The 17144-nt window shown below is 40.2% G+C and overlaps 1 protein-coding gene across 1 annotated transcript in view; it reads right to left on the bottom strand.

The window, feature by feature from the left end:
* Nucleotides 1-17144, bottom strand: part of XPO1 (exportin 1) — a 52995-nt gene that overhangs the window by 20848 nt on the left and 15003 nt on the right. Inside the window, exon 4 of the mRNA XM_081100605.1 lies at nucleotides 16597-16669. Coding sequence (XP_080956731.1) covers nucleotides 16597-16669 — 73 coding nt within the window. The remainder of the gene's footprint in view (nucleotides 1-16596; nucleotides 16670-17144) is intronic.

The following is a 17144-nucleotide window of genomic DNA, read 5'->3' as shown; positions in this document are numbered from 1 at the left end:
ACCGAGGACTGAACTTGGTGTATCCGGTTGATGCTCTAACCAACTGAGCTACCTAGCCACAACCTGGAAATTTGCTTTAAAAATTTCCCCACTACAATGTAGGAAAAAAAGAGTTAGGGAACTATCTTTTCTTTGCAATGTTTTTTTACCTAAGGACCCCTTAATAATACAGCTTATTCTTCAAACAGTAAGACTCTATATCTTTGCTTTAAATTTCTATCATTCAGAATTTACATAGCATGTACTATAGATCTCCTTAAAGTTTAAAGTAAGTCCAGTTGGTGTGGCTCGGCGGTTGAGTGTCAATCTATGAACCAGGAGGTCAGTTTGATACTGGTCAGGGCACATGCCTGGGTTGCAGGCTCAATCCCTAGTGGGAAACATGCAGGAAGCAGCCGATCAATGATTCACTCTCATCATTGAGTATTTATCTCTTCTTCCTCCCTCCCTAAAAATCAATAAAAAAATATATTTTTTATAAAGACAAAAATATTTTTAGTGTAATGTGATGCACTGACATTAACATGCCCAAAGGGATTGAAGCAAGATCCCTAATAGAATTCTTATTTCTCACTACATAAAGACTGATCTCACATCTGTTTAATTTAGGTTTTGCTGCCAAATGATTGATAAAGATTTTCAATTTTCAGAGCTGTCTGAACTTTGGAACTATAGATAAGACTTTCTGAAACTGCATCCTAACCCTCATCTACCAAATCAGAACATCCTTTAAGAATGGACCGGATGGCCCAATCCAAGTTTGGCTCAGTAGATAGAGCATCAGTAAGGGGCATGCAGGAGGCAGCCAATCAATGATTCTCTCTCATCACTGATGTTTCTTCTATCTTTCTTTCCCACTCTTTCCTCTCCGAAATCAATAAAAATATATTTAAAAAAATAAGTTCCACATTAGGCAAAAGACAATACTCACTGTTGCAGACAAGCCCCACCAATATGCTAAAACAAATGGGCAAGCCTTCAGGAGAAATTGGATATTATCTGCATGGTGTGAAATTATCTCTCCAAGATACTTATCACTTTCAATGTGAAAAATAGTAATTTTGTAAACAAAAAACCAGCAGACACCATAACCACTGATAAAGGTTAATAAAGTATCAATTAAACATATTGACATTATGTAGCCCCTGGTTAGGTGGTATTCTCGCTTAAAAAAATATGTACCGCAGTCTAATTATATTAAGAACAAACCTAAACTAAAATCCACTATACAAAATAATGGACCAGAACGCAAGTGTCAAAAGCATAGAATGAGGAATTAAAAACTGTCACAGATTGAAAGACTAAAGAGACACAACTAAATGAATTGTAGAACATAGGAAGGATATTAGAGAAAAAGCTTATGAAATGTGAATTAAGGTCCACAGTTCAGTTAATAATACTGAACCACATGTTAATTTCTGGTTTGTCGATTTTATTATGGTGTGTAAGTTGTTAGTATAAGGCTAATCTGTACTTTTCTGGGCAACAATTCTATAGTCTAAAATTACTTCAAAGTATTAAGAGGCTTTGTGGACACAAAGTAAAATCAGGTCTAGTTTTAATAAGGTGATTTTTAAGATGTAACAATTAGGGGAGCCAAATTATTTTTTAAATGAGCACTAAATTATACCACACAACAATCACGTGTCTGTATTACCCGTTAGATCTAATCCAAACAATTCTGATATCAATGACCTTTCTGTTCTTTACACATAAATTACTATCATTAAGGCCCACCCAAAATAAGGAAATGGGCAGTCTAAAGAAATAAAATAAAGAGTAAGCATTCCGCCCTAACTGGTTTGGCTAAGTGGATAGTGCGTTGACCTGCGGACTGAAGGGTTCCTTCCAGGTTCGATTCCAGTCAAGGGCATGTACCTTGGTTGCGGGCACATCCCCAGTAGTGAGTGTGCAGGAGGTAGCTGAATTGATGTTTCTCTCTCATCCATGTTTCAAACTCAGTGATGGCAAACCTTTTGAGCTCGACGTGTCATTATTTTGAAAAACCCTAACTTAACTCTGGTGTCGTGTCACATATAGAAATTTTTTGATATTTGCAACCACAGTAAAACAAAGACTTCTATTTTTGATATTTATTTTATATATTTAAATGCCATTTAACAAAGAAAAATCAACCAAAAAAATGAGTTTGCGTGCCACCTCTGACATGCATGTCATAGGTTCACCATCACTGTTCTCTTTATCCCTCTCCTCTCCCTTCCTCTCTGTAAAAAAATCAATAAAATATATTTTTTTAAAAAAGAGTAAGCATTCCTTTGAAACCTCTTAACCCAAATTTACAAGTTTAAAAATAGAAACAAAAATACAGCCTGCTTTTGTTGTTGTTAATCCTCATCTAAGGATATTTCCCCATTGATTTTTAACAGTGGGAGCAAGGGAAAGATTGATGGGAGAGGCACTGATTGGTTACTTCCCGTACTATCCCCAAGCTGCTTAATTGAGATACTTTTCAAAAAATTTTGAAGGGGGCTCGAGATGGAACCTACAATTGAGGTATATGCCCTTGACTGGGAATTGAACCCAAGTCCCTTTGGTGCGCAGGCCAACACTCTAAACACCTGCACGTGGTATTTTGTGGAAGAGCCACACTCAAGGGGCCAAAGAGCCGCATGTGGCTCGTGAGCCATGGTTTGCCGACCACTGCTCTAAACCACTGAGAAACACTGGCCAGGGCAGCCTGCTCTTTGATTAAATGGCTGACAATACAATGTAATAAGAAATTCAGGAACCTGCCAGGTAGCTCAGCTGGTTAGCGCATCAACCTGATATGTCAAGATTGGGAGTTTGATCCCTGGTCAGGGCACATAAAAAAATCTACCAATTAAATGCATAAATAAATGGAACAACAAGTTGATGTTTCTCTTTCTTCCAAAACTAAAAAAAAATAAATAAATAATAATAATAAAAAAAATCACTACTTTCTCTTCTAATTTTGTCATAAGGAACCAGACAATGTCCAAAACTACTACTGCTGCCTCTAGTCGGAATATGTAAGATTTGGAGGCTTTTCTCAGCCTCAGAGAATATAAAACAGGATGAGACAGCCTTCTACTTCTCTGTTACCGATTCATTATCTTGACCCTCTTTTCAGAGGCTTCTAAAATACACTGTAGATGGAACGAAGGATGAAAGATGAAAATAGGAAAGAAGCAATATAAGTAGGCAATAACGAAGATTCTCATAGACAATAATCAATTTAATGTCACTTTACCATAGTTGGTACTTCTTTCCCTTCAAAAGACTAACTTTTATATATAAACAACCATCTTTCTGACCAAGCACTACTGACTTTTTTTGAAAGACTGTCCAGAATCTCCAATTGCTAGATACCAGAGATTATTTGATCAAGTACCTTAACTCCTTCCCCCCAATTCCTTCCTAGAGTTTACTCAAAAATTTTTGAAAAGCAGCCCTAGCCTGTTTGGCTCAGTGAATAGAGCGTTGACCTGTGGACTAAAGGGTCCTGGGTTGGATTCCAGTCAAGGGCACATGCTCGATTGCACACTCAATCCCTAATAAGGGATGTGCAGGAGGCAGCCAATCAATGATTCTCTCTCATCACTGATGATTCTCTCTCCCTCCCCCTCTCACTTCCTTTCTGAAACCAATAAAAATATTTAAAAAATTTTTTTTGGGAAAAGCAGCTCAGCCCTAGCCAGTTTGGTTCAGTGGACAGAGTATCAGCCTACAGACCAAAGGGTCCCAGGTTCAACTCTGGTCAAGGTCACATACTTCGGCTGCACGCCACTTCCCTGGGCCCCAGGTCTGGTAGGATGCTTGAGGGAGGCAACCAATTAGTGTGTTTCTCTCCCATGGTATTTCTCTGTCTTTCCCTCTCTAAAAATCAATGGAAAAATATCCTCAGGTGAATGAAGGGTCCCAGGCTTCATTTCAGGTCAAGAGCATATGCCCAGGTTGCAGGCTTGATACCCAGGAGGAGGGGTGCAGGAGGCAGCCAATCAATGATTCTCTCTCATCATTGATGTTTCTAATCTCTCTCCTTTCCTCTCTGAAATCAATGAAAATATTTTTTTTTAAAAGAGTAAACTAAGTAAATTCCTCCATCAAAACTGTAAAAAACGAAGGCTCTTTTCCTGTGCCTTAGATTATAAGCATCTGTCCATTTAAGCTACCAATCATCAGAGAGTCTCTGAAATATAGGGTGAGGGTAGGCTTTAGCTCAAGTGGTTACTACCTCATGGCAGACACTAAAATACAGAATGGGGCAAAAATAGGTTTCTAGTTGTGAGCACACGAAAGAGAATTTATTCTTGTATCAGTAAACATTGTAGTACTTTCCATACGAACAACTATAAACCTATTTTTACCCCACCCTGTATAGTGCTCTAAAATAGCTCTCCTCATTGCCTTATTGTCAGGAGTCCATAATATCATCCTGGTCACTCGATGGAATGAACCTGTGAGATCAGCAATATAAAGAGACAAATAGCTAAAAACAATTCAAAAGTGGGGGTTCTTAACCTAGGGCTCCCATAGATAGGCTAGAATCAGACTAACTCATTTACTTGCCTACATATTTAGTAATTTGAAGAGAAATGGATCTATAAGACTATTCATCTTTCTTAAAAAAATTTATAGCCTAAAACAGATACTTATTAAGAACTTTATAAGATAATGCAGAAATCAAAATTTTATTAAGCTTATAACATCATTATTTATAATAGCCAAAATATAAAAACAGCCCAAATGTCTATACAGAAATGAATGAATAAGTAAAGTATGTGTATTCAACATACAAGAGAATATTATTTGGCCATAAAAAGCAACAAAATTCTGATGCATGTTAAAACATAGGACAAACCTTGGAAATACACTAAGTGAAATAAATGAGACACCCCCCTCCTCCCCAAATATGGCATGATTGCACATACATGTGATGACTAGAATAGGCAAATCCATAGAGACAGAAAGTGTAATAGTGGTTAATAGGTACTGGGGAGAGAGTGTAAAGTGTTAATGTTTACTGGGTAGTTTCAATTTGGGATGATGGAAAATTTTGGAGCGGTACAGTGACAACGGTTGCGCAATACTGTGAATGTACTTATCAACACTAAATCATACACTTGATATGACAAAGACTGTTGTGTATATTTTACAAGACAATTTTATTTTATTAAATCTTTAACAATTTTTCCTCTAACAACAAAAAAAGCAAATTTATTAAAATCCACCCTCCTGTAATCAAGTCTTTCTATAAGTGGTTCCCATTTCCTATTGCTATATACAAGCTAAGTATTAGGTATTGTTAGGTCTCAAGTAAACATCTTATGCTAATTCCACATAAATAGGAAACTTTGTAAGAACGTAAGTGCTACCTTACCAGAAGTGGTAGGAAATTACTTTCTATCAAATATGTATGACACTAAAATATAATAGGACATTTTGAAAATATTGACTTCTTTTCTTAGATATAAAATATATATTTGAATCAATATTATATTTTTATTATCCCACCATGGTATAAAACTGGAACAAACATACAAATAGGGGCACCTAAGAGAAGACTGATAATACTTCTAACATCACATTCTAGGTGGGGGGAAATGAATTTCTTATGAATTTGCTTTAGACACAAGGGCTTAAGAACCCCAAACTTAGCCCTGACTGGTTTGGCTCAGTGGATAGAGCATCGGCCTGCGGACTGAAGGGTCCCGGGTTCGATTCCGGTCAAGGGCATGTACACCATGTTTGCGGGCACATTCCCATAAGGGGTGTGCAGGAGGCAACTGATCGATGTTTCTCTCTCATCGATGTTTCTAACTCTCTATCCCTCTCCCTTCCTCTCTGTAAAAAATCAATAATAATAATAAAAAACCCCAAACTTAAATTTTCTTTTCAAAATTACCAACAAAGGAAAACAACCACCATCTGTGTTCAATAGAGAGCAACAGAGAGATGATGTGAAAGAATGCTCAACAGCATTAGTCATTAGGGAAATGCAAATTAAAACCAGAAGCCATCATATGCTAGAATTAAAAACACTCACCATACCAAGCTTTAGTGAGGATGTAAAGCATATTCATATACTTTACATTCACAAGAATGTAAAATGATACAACCATTTTGGAAAATAGTTAAACATACACCTACACTATGTGGGTAATAGAAACCAGGTTGGAGGGTAGAATAGGTAATTAAAAGATTAACATCTTTTCTTTTTTTAAAAAACTATATTTTTAATACAGACCCGGGTCCCTCGGCCTGGCCTGTGGGGATTGGGCTGAAAATGGCAGACTGATATCCCCCGGAGGGGTCCGCAGAGTGCGAGAGGGCACTCTGCAAAGTTGCTGTTGTTTGCCAGCTCCTGAGTTGAGCGTCTGTCCCCTGGTGGTCAGTGTGCGTCATAGCTATGAGTCAGCCGGTCGAATGGTCAGCTGGTCGCTTAGGCTTTTATATAGATACTAGGGGCCTGGTGCACAAAGATTCGTGCATGGGAGTGGGGGGGGGGGGTGGGGGGAGTGTTGGAGGGGATCCCTCAGCTCTACCTGCACCTTCTCCAATCTGGGAGGTCTCAGGGGAGCCCTCTCCAATCTGGGAGTTTCTGTCTGTCTTTGCAATCATATGAGCGAATTGTCTGAGACTCCCAACCCAGTTTGGTTTGTTGCTCACAGAATAGAGGCATTTTTTTTCCTTTGCTTCATTGGTAGAGATTTCCAGGAAGTTTTAGGATATCTTCCCTTTAATTTTTCCTAGACACCCTGATTTTACTTATGTCTCTCACCTTTGCTTTCCCTCCATCCCCCACCGGAACAGTAACTTCCTCTAGGCTCACTTTGATCTAGTGTCTAGGACAGTGATGGTGAACCTTTTGAGCTCGGCATGTCGGCATTTTGAAAAACCCTAACTCTGGAGCCATGTCACATACAGAAATTTTTTGATCTTTGCAACCACAGTAAAACAAAGACTTCTATTTTTGATATTTATATGCCATTTAACAAAGAAAAATCAACAAAAAAAATGAGTTCGCGTGTTACCTCTGACACGCATGTCATAGGTTCACCATCACTGGTCTAGGAGATCCGTCTGCCACCAGAACTATGATTCCCAGCATTCCTGGTGCTCCCTGTGCTCTGGGCTTCTGCTTCAGGTCCTAGGGCTGCCACCAGAACTACTATTCCCAGAATTCCTGGTGTTCCCCACGCTGGGAGTGACTAAGGGAGCCACGTCCCCCTAAACATCCGGCTCTCCTGCTCTGCTCTCCGCCCGGTGACCAAGGGAGCCACATCCCCCCAAGGGAGCAACCAAGAAAGTCAAGTCCCCCCAAGGAAGCAACTGAGGGAGCCACGGCCCCCCAAGCTGCTGGCTCGCCCGCTTCTGCTCTCCACCGGCTCCTGTGCATGCAAATTAACCCACCATCTTTGTGAGGTTAATTTGCATATTCACTAATTGGCTGGTGAGCGTAGTAAAGGGATGGTCAAATTACATGTTTCTCTTTTATTATATACAGTCAGGCCTTGACTTAGGAGTTTAATTCGTTCTGTGACGGAGCTCGTAACTCAAATTACTTGTATGTCAAATCAAAAGTGAACAAGTGAGACACGTGATGCTGGGCTGATGTTGTGGTGTTCACTGTGACATTCACTGAGCCAACTAGCGGTGGGGTATCTGAAGATGGCTTGCAACCCAAATTTTAGCTTGCAACTCAAAGCAAAAAATTGGCCAAGGGACGGCTCGTATCTCGAAAAACTTGTTAGTCGGGACACTCGTAAGTCAAGGCCCCACTGTAGGTTGATTTCAGAGAAAAAGGAGAAAGGGATAAAAACATTAGAGAGAATCACTGATCAGCTGCCTCCTGCACATCCCACACTGGGGACTGAGCCCACAACCTGGGCATGTGCCCTGACCAGGAATGGAACCATGACCTCCTGGATCACAGGTTGATGTTCAACCACCGAGCCACGCCAGCCAGGCCAAGATGAACATCTTGATTATAGTGGTAGCTTCATGGGTATATGCATAAATTAAAACTTATCAAATTGGGTGGGGCTATCTGGTATGAGGGCATGTGAGGTGGGGAGGGGGCTGCTGGCAGCTGCTGGAAGTCAAGGGTGGGGTGTGCACAGGCAGAATGCGGCATGCACAAGCAGACTGGGGCGTGGGGATGGTTGGGGATCCAAAAAAATAAAATATAACATCAAATTATACACTTTAGAAATGCTATCCAAAGTGTATGGCAAATTATACCTTAATAAAACAAACAAAACAGCAAATACAAATAATTTTAAAAGCCAGTATCACTTACAATCAACATATTGAACATGTGATCTTCAGTACAATGGGAGGTCTTAATAAGCATGGGAATGACCCAATGAGTTCTGTTTTTAAAATATCATGGTAAATCCTATCCTTGGCCAGCTTGGCTCAGTGGATAGAGTCTCAGCCTGCAGACTAAAGGGTCCCAGGTTCGATTCCGGCCAAGGGCACATGCCTGGGTTGTGGGCTCAATCCCCAGTAGGGGGTGTTCAGGAGGCAGCCAATCAAAGATTCTGTCTCATCATTGATGTGTCTCTCTCTCTCTCTCTCTCTCTCTCTCTCTCTCTCTCTCCTCCTTTCCTCTCTGAAATAAAGAAATATATTTTAAAAATAAGTAAGTAAACAAATAAACAAACAAATAAGTAAAATATCATGGTAAATCCTTTAGGGGGACTATAACACACAAAAGTGGGTATTAAGAAGTCCAGCCCTGCCCTAGCCGGTTGGCTCAATGGATAGAGCATCGGCCTGCAGACTCAAGGGTCCCAGGTTCGATTCCAGTCAAGGGCATGTACCTTGGTTGCAGGCACATACCCAGTAGGGAGTGTGCAGAAGGCAGCTGATCGATGTTTCTCTCTCATCGATGTTTCTAACTCTCTATCCCTCTCCCTTCCTCTCTGTAAGAAATCAATAAAAAAAATATTAAAAAAAAGAGAGAAGTCCAGCCCTAACTGGTTTGGCTCAGGGGATAGAGCGTCACCCTGCGGACTGAAAGGTCCCAAGTTCGATTCCAGTACCTTGGTTGCGGTCACATCCCCAGTAGGAGGTGTGCAGGAGGCAGCTGATCAATGTTTCTCTCTCGATGTTTCTACCTCTCTATCCCTCTCCCTTCCTTTCTGTAAAAAATCAATAAAATATGCCGAAACTGGTTTGGCTCAGTGGATAGAGCGTCGGCCTGCGGACTGAAGGGTCCCAGGTTCGGTTCCGGTCAAGGGCATGTACCTGGGTTGCGGGCACATCCCCAGTGGGAGATGTGCAGGAAGTGGCTGATCGATGTTTCTCTCTCATCGATGTTTCTAACGCTCTATCTCTCTCCCTTCCTCTCTGTAAAAAAATCAATAAAATATATACATTTAAGAAATAATAATAAAAGAAGTCCAGTTAGGAAGCTATTGCAGAAATTTTTTCAAAATAGCCTGAGACCAGTATATGTATACTAGAGGCCCGGTGCATGAAAATCATGCACTGTGTGTGTGTGTTTGTGTGTGTGTGTGTGTGTGTTCCTCAGCTCAGCCCACACCCTCTTGAAGCCTGGGACCCCTTTTTCCTTACGGCCCACCTGCAACAGAGGCGGGAGAGGCTCTTGCCAACTGCGCTCACCAGCCATGAGCCCAGCTTCTGGCTGAGCAGCGCTCCCCCTGTGGGAGCATACTGATCACCAGGGGGGCAGCTCCTGGGTTTTAGCACCTGCCCCCCCGGTGGTCAGTGCACATCATAGCAACCAGTCGTTCCACCGTTCAGTCTATTTGCAAACTGGGGTTTTATTATATAGGGTGGTAAAATGGAAATGAGATATTTTTTGTGGGGAAAAAAAAAAGACTTCAAAAACACATGCTGTTTATTCATATCCAGCCCCTAGAGGAACAGAGAGCTTTACACATATTCCACCTCTTATATCACAATTACCTTGGCAAGACAGGCAAAATTCAAAGAGGTACAGAAACTTATGTAAGATCATATAGTAAATTACCATGTGCCTCATTCCAAAGGAAAGCACTGCATAAAACCTTATGGGTAACCTAGCTGGTTTTGCTCAGTGGTTAAGGATTAGGTACACGGACTGAAGGGTTGCAGGTTTGATTCTGGTCAAGGGTACATACGTCTGTGGCAGGCTTGATCTGGACCCGGCTGGGGTATGTGCAAGAGGCAACTAATTTATGTGTGTCTCTCTCACATTCATGTTTCTCTCCCGTTGTCTCTTCCCCTCACTTCCACTCTCTCTTAAAAATCAATGGAATAGCCCTAGCCGGCTTGGCTTAGTGGATAGAGCGTCGGCCTGTGGACTGAAGGGTTCCAGGTTTGATTCTGGCCAAGGGCACATGCCTGGGTTGTGGGCTCGTTCCCCAGTAGGGGGTGTGCAGGAGGCAGCCAATCAATGATTCTCTCTTATCATTGATGTTTCTATCCCTCTCTCCTTCTGCCTTCCTCTCTGAAATCAATAAAGAAATTAAAAAAAAAATCAATGGAATAGAAAAGTGTGTGTGGGGGGGAGAATCAATGGAAAAATATCTTAGGGTGAGGATTAACAAAAACAAACAAAAAACCTTATGAGTAATCAGCTTTGGTCTGTCAACTTCATAAATTATAACACAGAACTGCACAACTCCGAAACTTTGTCCAACTACTTTATGTGACCAAACTGTCAAATGTTCAATTATGATTGCATATCACTTTGGACTATTCATTAATTCATCACTCCTCTTTCCAATATCAACAAATTCATATCAATCTCATAAAATGATTTATAAATCATATGCCTTAATAGAGTAAAACACAAGCCTTTAGTTTAAATTTTTTAAAATACAGAGATACCTTTATACAGATAATTATTTCAGGGAGGAATAAAAGGAGTTTTAGTATCTCCCCCCACTCCTTTATGGTTTGAAATTTCTAAACTAAGTACAAAAATTGCTTTTTTGCCCTAGCTGGTTTGGCTCAGTGGATAGGGTGTCAGCCCCCGGACTGAAGAGTCCCGGGTTTGATTCTGGTGTAGAGCATGTACCAGTTGCAGCTTGATTCCAGTTCCAGGGCTGGGGTACATGTGGGAGACAACCACTCAATGTATCTCTCTCAAATCAATGTTTCTCTCCCTCCACCCTTCCCACTCTCTCTAAAAATCAATGGAAAAGATCCTCGGCTGAGGACTAACAACAACAAAATTTTCTAAAATTATTTTTTAAAAGGGAGGGGGGGTTTACCTGAATAATGAAAGTTGTTTTGCAACTAAGACATAGATTCAATATCACTGACAATCCTAGCATATCTTTAATTACTCCAGTGACTAGCACACACTCCCCATCTGGAAATTATTCTACTTCACATATTAAAATTTCCCCTTCATCTTTAAGTCAAAAATATTTAGTCTTTAACACTCATCTCTGCAAATATTCGCTTCAAAACTTAACCTCAAAGATATCAATTATATAACATATAATTTATAAGAGTAAAAATATAGGGAAAGTCATTATTTCCTTAAAGTAGAAGAATTCAGTCAATTGGATAACATTAACTCAATAATATGCAATTCATTAATTGAATAATTATATACTGACACATGTACTAAGAAATAAGAATACAATAGACATTCTCTGATCCTTAACATCATTAAGCTAACATTTTGAGGTATTAAGAGAGTGAGAAAAAACAATGACAGCCACGTATGAGAAATATTATGGCGGTGGTAGTAGAGGGAGACTACAAATAGTTAACATTTTTTCTGGCCTAAAAAACCCCCAACAACAACAAAGCAATGTAGCAGATTTTGTAGTATATAAATCTGAATTTACTAAATGTTTTATTATGGCCCTAGGCAGTTTGGCTCAGTGGATGGAGCATCAGACTGTGGACTGAAGGGTTCTGGGTTCAATTCCAGTCAAGGGCACATGCTCAGGTTTGCATGCAGGAGACAGTTGTTCAATAATTTTCTCTCATCATTGATGTTTCTCTCTCCCTTCCTCTCTGAGATCAATAAAAATATATTTTTTAAAATGTTTTATTATGAACATTGTATCTCCCTTGATCGTTTTTAAATTAAAATGTCATTTAACTGTGTGGTTTTTTTAAAATGTCCTTACTTCGCTAATTATTACCTGTGTGTTTTTTGCTCAATGAAATTGTATTCATCTGTGATCCACTGGTACAGAATCTACTAGGGAACATGCAGCAAGAGACATCTAAACACAGTCTAGAATTGTCAGAGATTTTCCTGGCAAAGTGCTTTAGACAAGAGGCCTGAATTAAAAGTACCATTACCCTAAAAGAACATGTGAAAATTAACCATTTATGAACAAGCACTTGAAATCAGATTTTAAAAATTGCTAGATGGAAAAAATGTACAAAATTTATTTTGGTTTGCTATTTGTGTAGCTAAACCTACACTTCCTTTAAAATACAAGCATTGCAATTTGTATGAAGGAACTTGTCTAAAGGGCCCGACCTAATCATTATTCCCTTCTTTTAGCACATTCTGATCCTTAGCATGCACTCTGATGTAAGGATATATTTATATAGTCTTAATACCTAATCATGCTTTGTTCAAAGCAGATACACAATATGTGCCCAGGAAAATCTGTAATAATAAAAGCATACTATGCTAATTAGACTGGATGTCCTTCTGGACAACGCCGTGGTGGGGGCCAAGACAGAGGCAGCTGCTGTGGCGGGTGGGGGCCGAGCCTCTTGCATGAATTTCGTGCATCGGGCCTCTAGTAAATATATATGCTAAGATAGAGTAAGAAGTAGCGCTGACAGCTTTAAATGACATGACAAAGACAAAGAAATGTGCAGTATTTGAAGGGTTATACTAATTCATTTCCAATACCAAAGTTACTTAAAGATGAAGGAAAATTAACTTTCAGAAATACTAGCATATTCTGTGAAATACAAAATCATAAGCCTGGAGAAGCCTCCCAGTACTGACAATGTTAAAAAGAATTATAAAATTAATACAGTACTGAATTTATTTTCCAATGCTTTACTGATGAGAAAAGAACAGAACAGAATTCTCTTAAGCCAAGCAGTATAATTCACCACTGCTTCCCCTCCAGTCTTTTCAAACATGACAACAGGCTCTTGAAAGTAAATAGTCTTAAGCCCTCTGAAATATTATATGTTGGATACTTGCATATTAATATATGGGAGCTCTTATGATGTCATAATAAAAAACCAAATATATATGCATATGAGCATAACCAATGGACACAGACAGCAGGAGGGACAAGGGCATGTGCTGGGGGATGGGAGTGGCTAGGGAGAGGTCAATGGGGCAAAAAAGGAGACTTATGTAACACTATAAATAAAGAATTAAATTTAAATTAAATAAAAAACAAATATACCACACTCCCCTTCATGTAGAAAGCAAACAATGTTGAATCCTCAGGTAGACCCTTAGCCTCTAATTTTATAAATAACAAATACAATCATGACGTTGATAAACTAGTATAATTTTAAATCACTTAAATTTAAACCTGGAAAAGGTCATGGAATATCACCTAGTACAGTGGTCGGCAAACTCATTAGTCAACAGAGCCAAATATCAACAGCACAATGAGTGAAATTTCTTTGAGAGTCAAATTTTTTAAACTTAAACTATATAGGTAGGTACACTGTTATTAACTTAATCAGGGTACTCCTAAGCTGGCCTTTGCTAAAAACGTCCTCAATCTGATTGAGGTACGTTTGATGAGGTCCACCCTTTCCAACTCTCCCATCCACACTTGTCTTGTATACTTGTTTCGTCTGTCTCCTTTCCGAAAACCGACTTCTGCGCACGGGCCATAAAGTTTCAATGGCACTGTACGTGCGCGCTCGCATGTGGTATTTTGTGGAAGAGCCACACTCAAGGGGCCAAAGAACCGCATGTGGCTCACGAGCCACGGTTTGCCGACCACTGATCTAGTACAATCTTTATGTGATCACAAGTAAAGGTCTAGGTGTTCAAGAACAAAAGAGGGACTTATACTACAGTAAAAATGGTACTGAGGTAAAAAAGTAAACACTTTTTTTTGGGTATGGTAAGTCATGGCCAAAGTTAAATTTGAGGCCCAGAACATGTGTATCAAACAAAAGTAGTAAAGGAAAACAGCATCTAAGGTCCCTAAAGAGCAATGGGAAAGTATGAAGGATCTATTTGGGCCAACAGTCAAACTGCTCTTATTAGTTTCTTAGAAGGTCACAGAACATGATCTAAAATGGTTGCAATGCAAAATAAAACATTTAAAGAAATAGGAACTTCTTTTGGAGACACTATTTCCTCCTATACTATCGTTCTTAATCTTTATTTTAAAATATATTAAAAATATTTGTCATTAAAACTTGTCTTATTTACCTCTAAGCATGCTAAATAGATATCAAGATTTAAGTCAGACTAGCTGAGTAAATCCAGGTCCCTATCCCACCATAAAGATGACATAAGAGCCTAGCCCATGTTGCTCAGTGGTTGAGCATAGACCCATGAACTAGGAGGTCACAGTTCAATTCCCAGTCAGGGCACATGCCTGGGCTGCGGGCTCAATCCCCAGTGTGGGGGGTGCAGGAGGCAGCCAGTGACCAATGATTCTCTCTCATCACTGCTGTTTCTATCTCTCTCTTCCTCAATGAAATCATTAAAAAAATGTATTTTTTAAAAAAGAGATGACATGAGAAATCAAGTGAAAGACAACATCTTAAAGATCCATAGTCAAAGAAAGGGGCATCTATACTAATAAAAGCCTAGGTGATCCTCGCGCCCTCATGTGTGAAGCCGCCGCAAGATGGCATGTGCACAGCAGAGGTGGGGCCTGGCAGCCGCTCTGCACAGTGAGGCCTGGGGGTCCTGAGGTTCCACCACCTCACACGGAGGAGGCGGGCTGCAGTAGGTGAGGGCAGTTGTGGGCGATCAGGTCGGCAGGCGAGTGGTTAGGGGGCAATCAGGCAGGTAGGCAGGTGAGTGATTAGGAGCCAGCGGTCCCGGATTGTGAGAGGGTGCAGACCGGGATGAGGAACACACCCCCCACCCCCGCAACAATTTTTTTGCACCAGGCCTCTAGTCTCTATAATAAAAGCCTAAGCAACCGTTATGGCGGAATAACCAGAAAGACTTCACTGTGATACACACTGACCACCAGAGGACAGACGCTCAGTGCAGGAGGTGCCCCCCTGGTGGTTAAGTGTGCTCCCACAGGGGGAGCATTGCTCAGCCAGAAGCCGGGCTCATGGCTGGTGAGCGCAGTGGTGGAGGCAGGAGTCTCTCCCACTCCACGGCAGCACTAAGGAGCAGCGAGAAGGTGGGCAGTAAGAAGCAAGGGGGTCCCCCCCCCCCGCACCCCTCCAGGGCATGAATTTCATGTACTGGGCCTCTAGTATTTTAATAGAAGAAAATACCACCAAAAGTAGTATACTCCCTATTATAAAGTACAAACTCTATGTTTTTCAGAGATTAAAACAAGTGATATAAAGTAGGCAATAAAGGCAGTACATGAAAAATTAAAGTAAATGCAAAGAATTCCAAGAGACTACCTTATCCCATGTTTCTTAAACTATGACTACTTTTACCAAAATAATACAAAGGGAAAAGTTAAATGCCAGGTGGGGCAAAAGTGGGCTTACAACTGTTCATATGGAAAATATCACAATAAGAATAAACTTTCACATACTCACAACTGTAAACCTACTTTTGCTCACCATATCTTCCTTTTCTTATCTTTATTTTAAGATGTCAACCTCTTACAATTCAAAAGGTAAAGGCTTACTGTGATTTTTAAAATGTGTTTTTTTCCTTTTCTTTTTTAAGTTTGTGTACTGTTCATGTGTTACAACATTCATTACTTGTCAGTTACTGTCCTACATTTTTAAACAATTCACACATTCAAATTTTATTCACTTCAGACATGGTTCCAGAGTAACTAAATTCATATTTTTCATCACAATATTATAAAAAGTTTGAATAGTATGGTGTCCTTTGTCCCCAAAAAGATAACCTTATAAACAACCTGCTTTGCCACATGATGACATTCATAATCTCAATCATCCATCTACCTATCTATCATCTATCTACCTATCTATAATGATAAAAGGGTAATATGCTAATTAGACCCACCAAGCTGGGGCTGGAGGAAAGCCAGCCCAGGTCCCAGGTGCCTGCAGGCTGCTGGAGGAGGGAAGCAGCCTGGGTCCTCGGGTTCCTGCCGGCGGCTGTAGGAAAGGAAGGGAAGCCGGTGCCAGCAGCTGGGGGAAAGAGAGGCCTACTCTTTCACAAATTTTCGTGCACCAGGCCTCTAGTAGCTATGACACACACTGACACTCAATGCAGGAGATGCCGTGCTGCGGTGACTTGGCAGCTGCAGTTCTCGGGTGACGCACCGGGAACCAGAGAGGAGGAAGCCTGATTCTGGGGTGCATAACCCAAGAACTGCCCTCTCGCAATCCGGGACCCCTCAGGGGTTGACGGAGAGCTGGTTTTGGCCCGATCCCCTGAGGCCAGGCCAAGTTAGAGCATAATAAACTAGATTCAATACACCCACTACCCAAATACTTAACTATGATAAAAAATGTCAGGATTCATAAAGTTTCTCTGAATTTACAATTTCATAAAATATTTCCTACCTTCACACTGGTTCCTTGGAAGAATCTTCCATCTTGTTTTTATCACATTTTCCAAAATTTGTAGTCCATAATACTGAAAATTGGATAACAGAGATATGTGAATATATTACTGTAAGACTAGCAACTTTCAGGATTCACAAATGGACAGACATTCACACAATTACATCTAAAATTTCAAAAACATTATGCTACCAAGTTTAATTACATATATTAAACAAGGATCTATTCACCCATATACTGAGTTTTCATGCATTTTCCTCATTTTATTGTTTACTACTCTATTTAATGTCCTGCTGTTTACACATGCTCACACCAGGAAGAACCAAATAAAAAGCCTTTTTGCAGCCAATTGGGCTTATCTGTAGAAGGAAGTAGAAGCCAGATATGAATTCACAGCATAAATGACTGCTTACAGGCTCACGTACTTTAACACGACCAGGTTCCTAAGAATTTAGCTGCTTGGATGCTGTCAAGCTTCCTACCATCCTCTAGGAGTTGTAAGCTCTTGGCCAAGCATTAAAGTATTGCCAAAGATACTTTCTATAGAA

The sequence above is a fragment of the Myotis nattereri genome (genome assembly GCF_964212035.1).
Source record: "Myotis nattereri genome assembly, chromosome: 10".
Taxonomy (NCBI): domain Eukaryota; kingdom Metazoa; phylum Chordata; class Mammalia; order Chiroptera; family Vespertilionidae; genus Myotis; species Myotis nattereri.
Note: the sequence above shows the minus strand (reverse complement) of the source record. Positions and strands in the feature narration are given on the sequence as shown.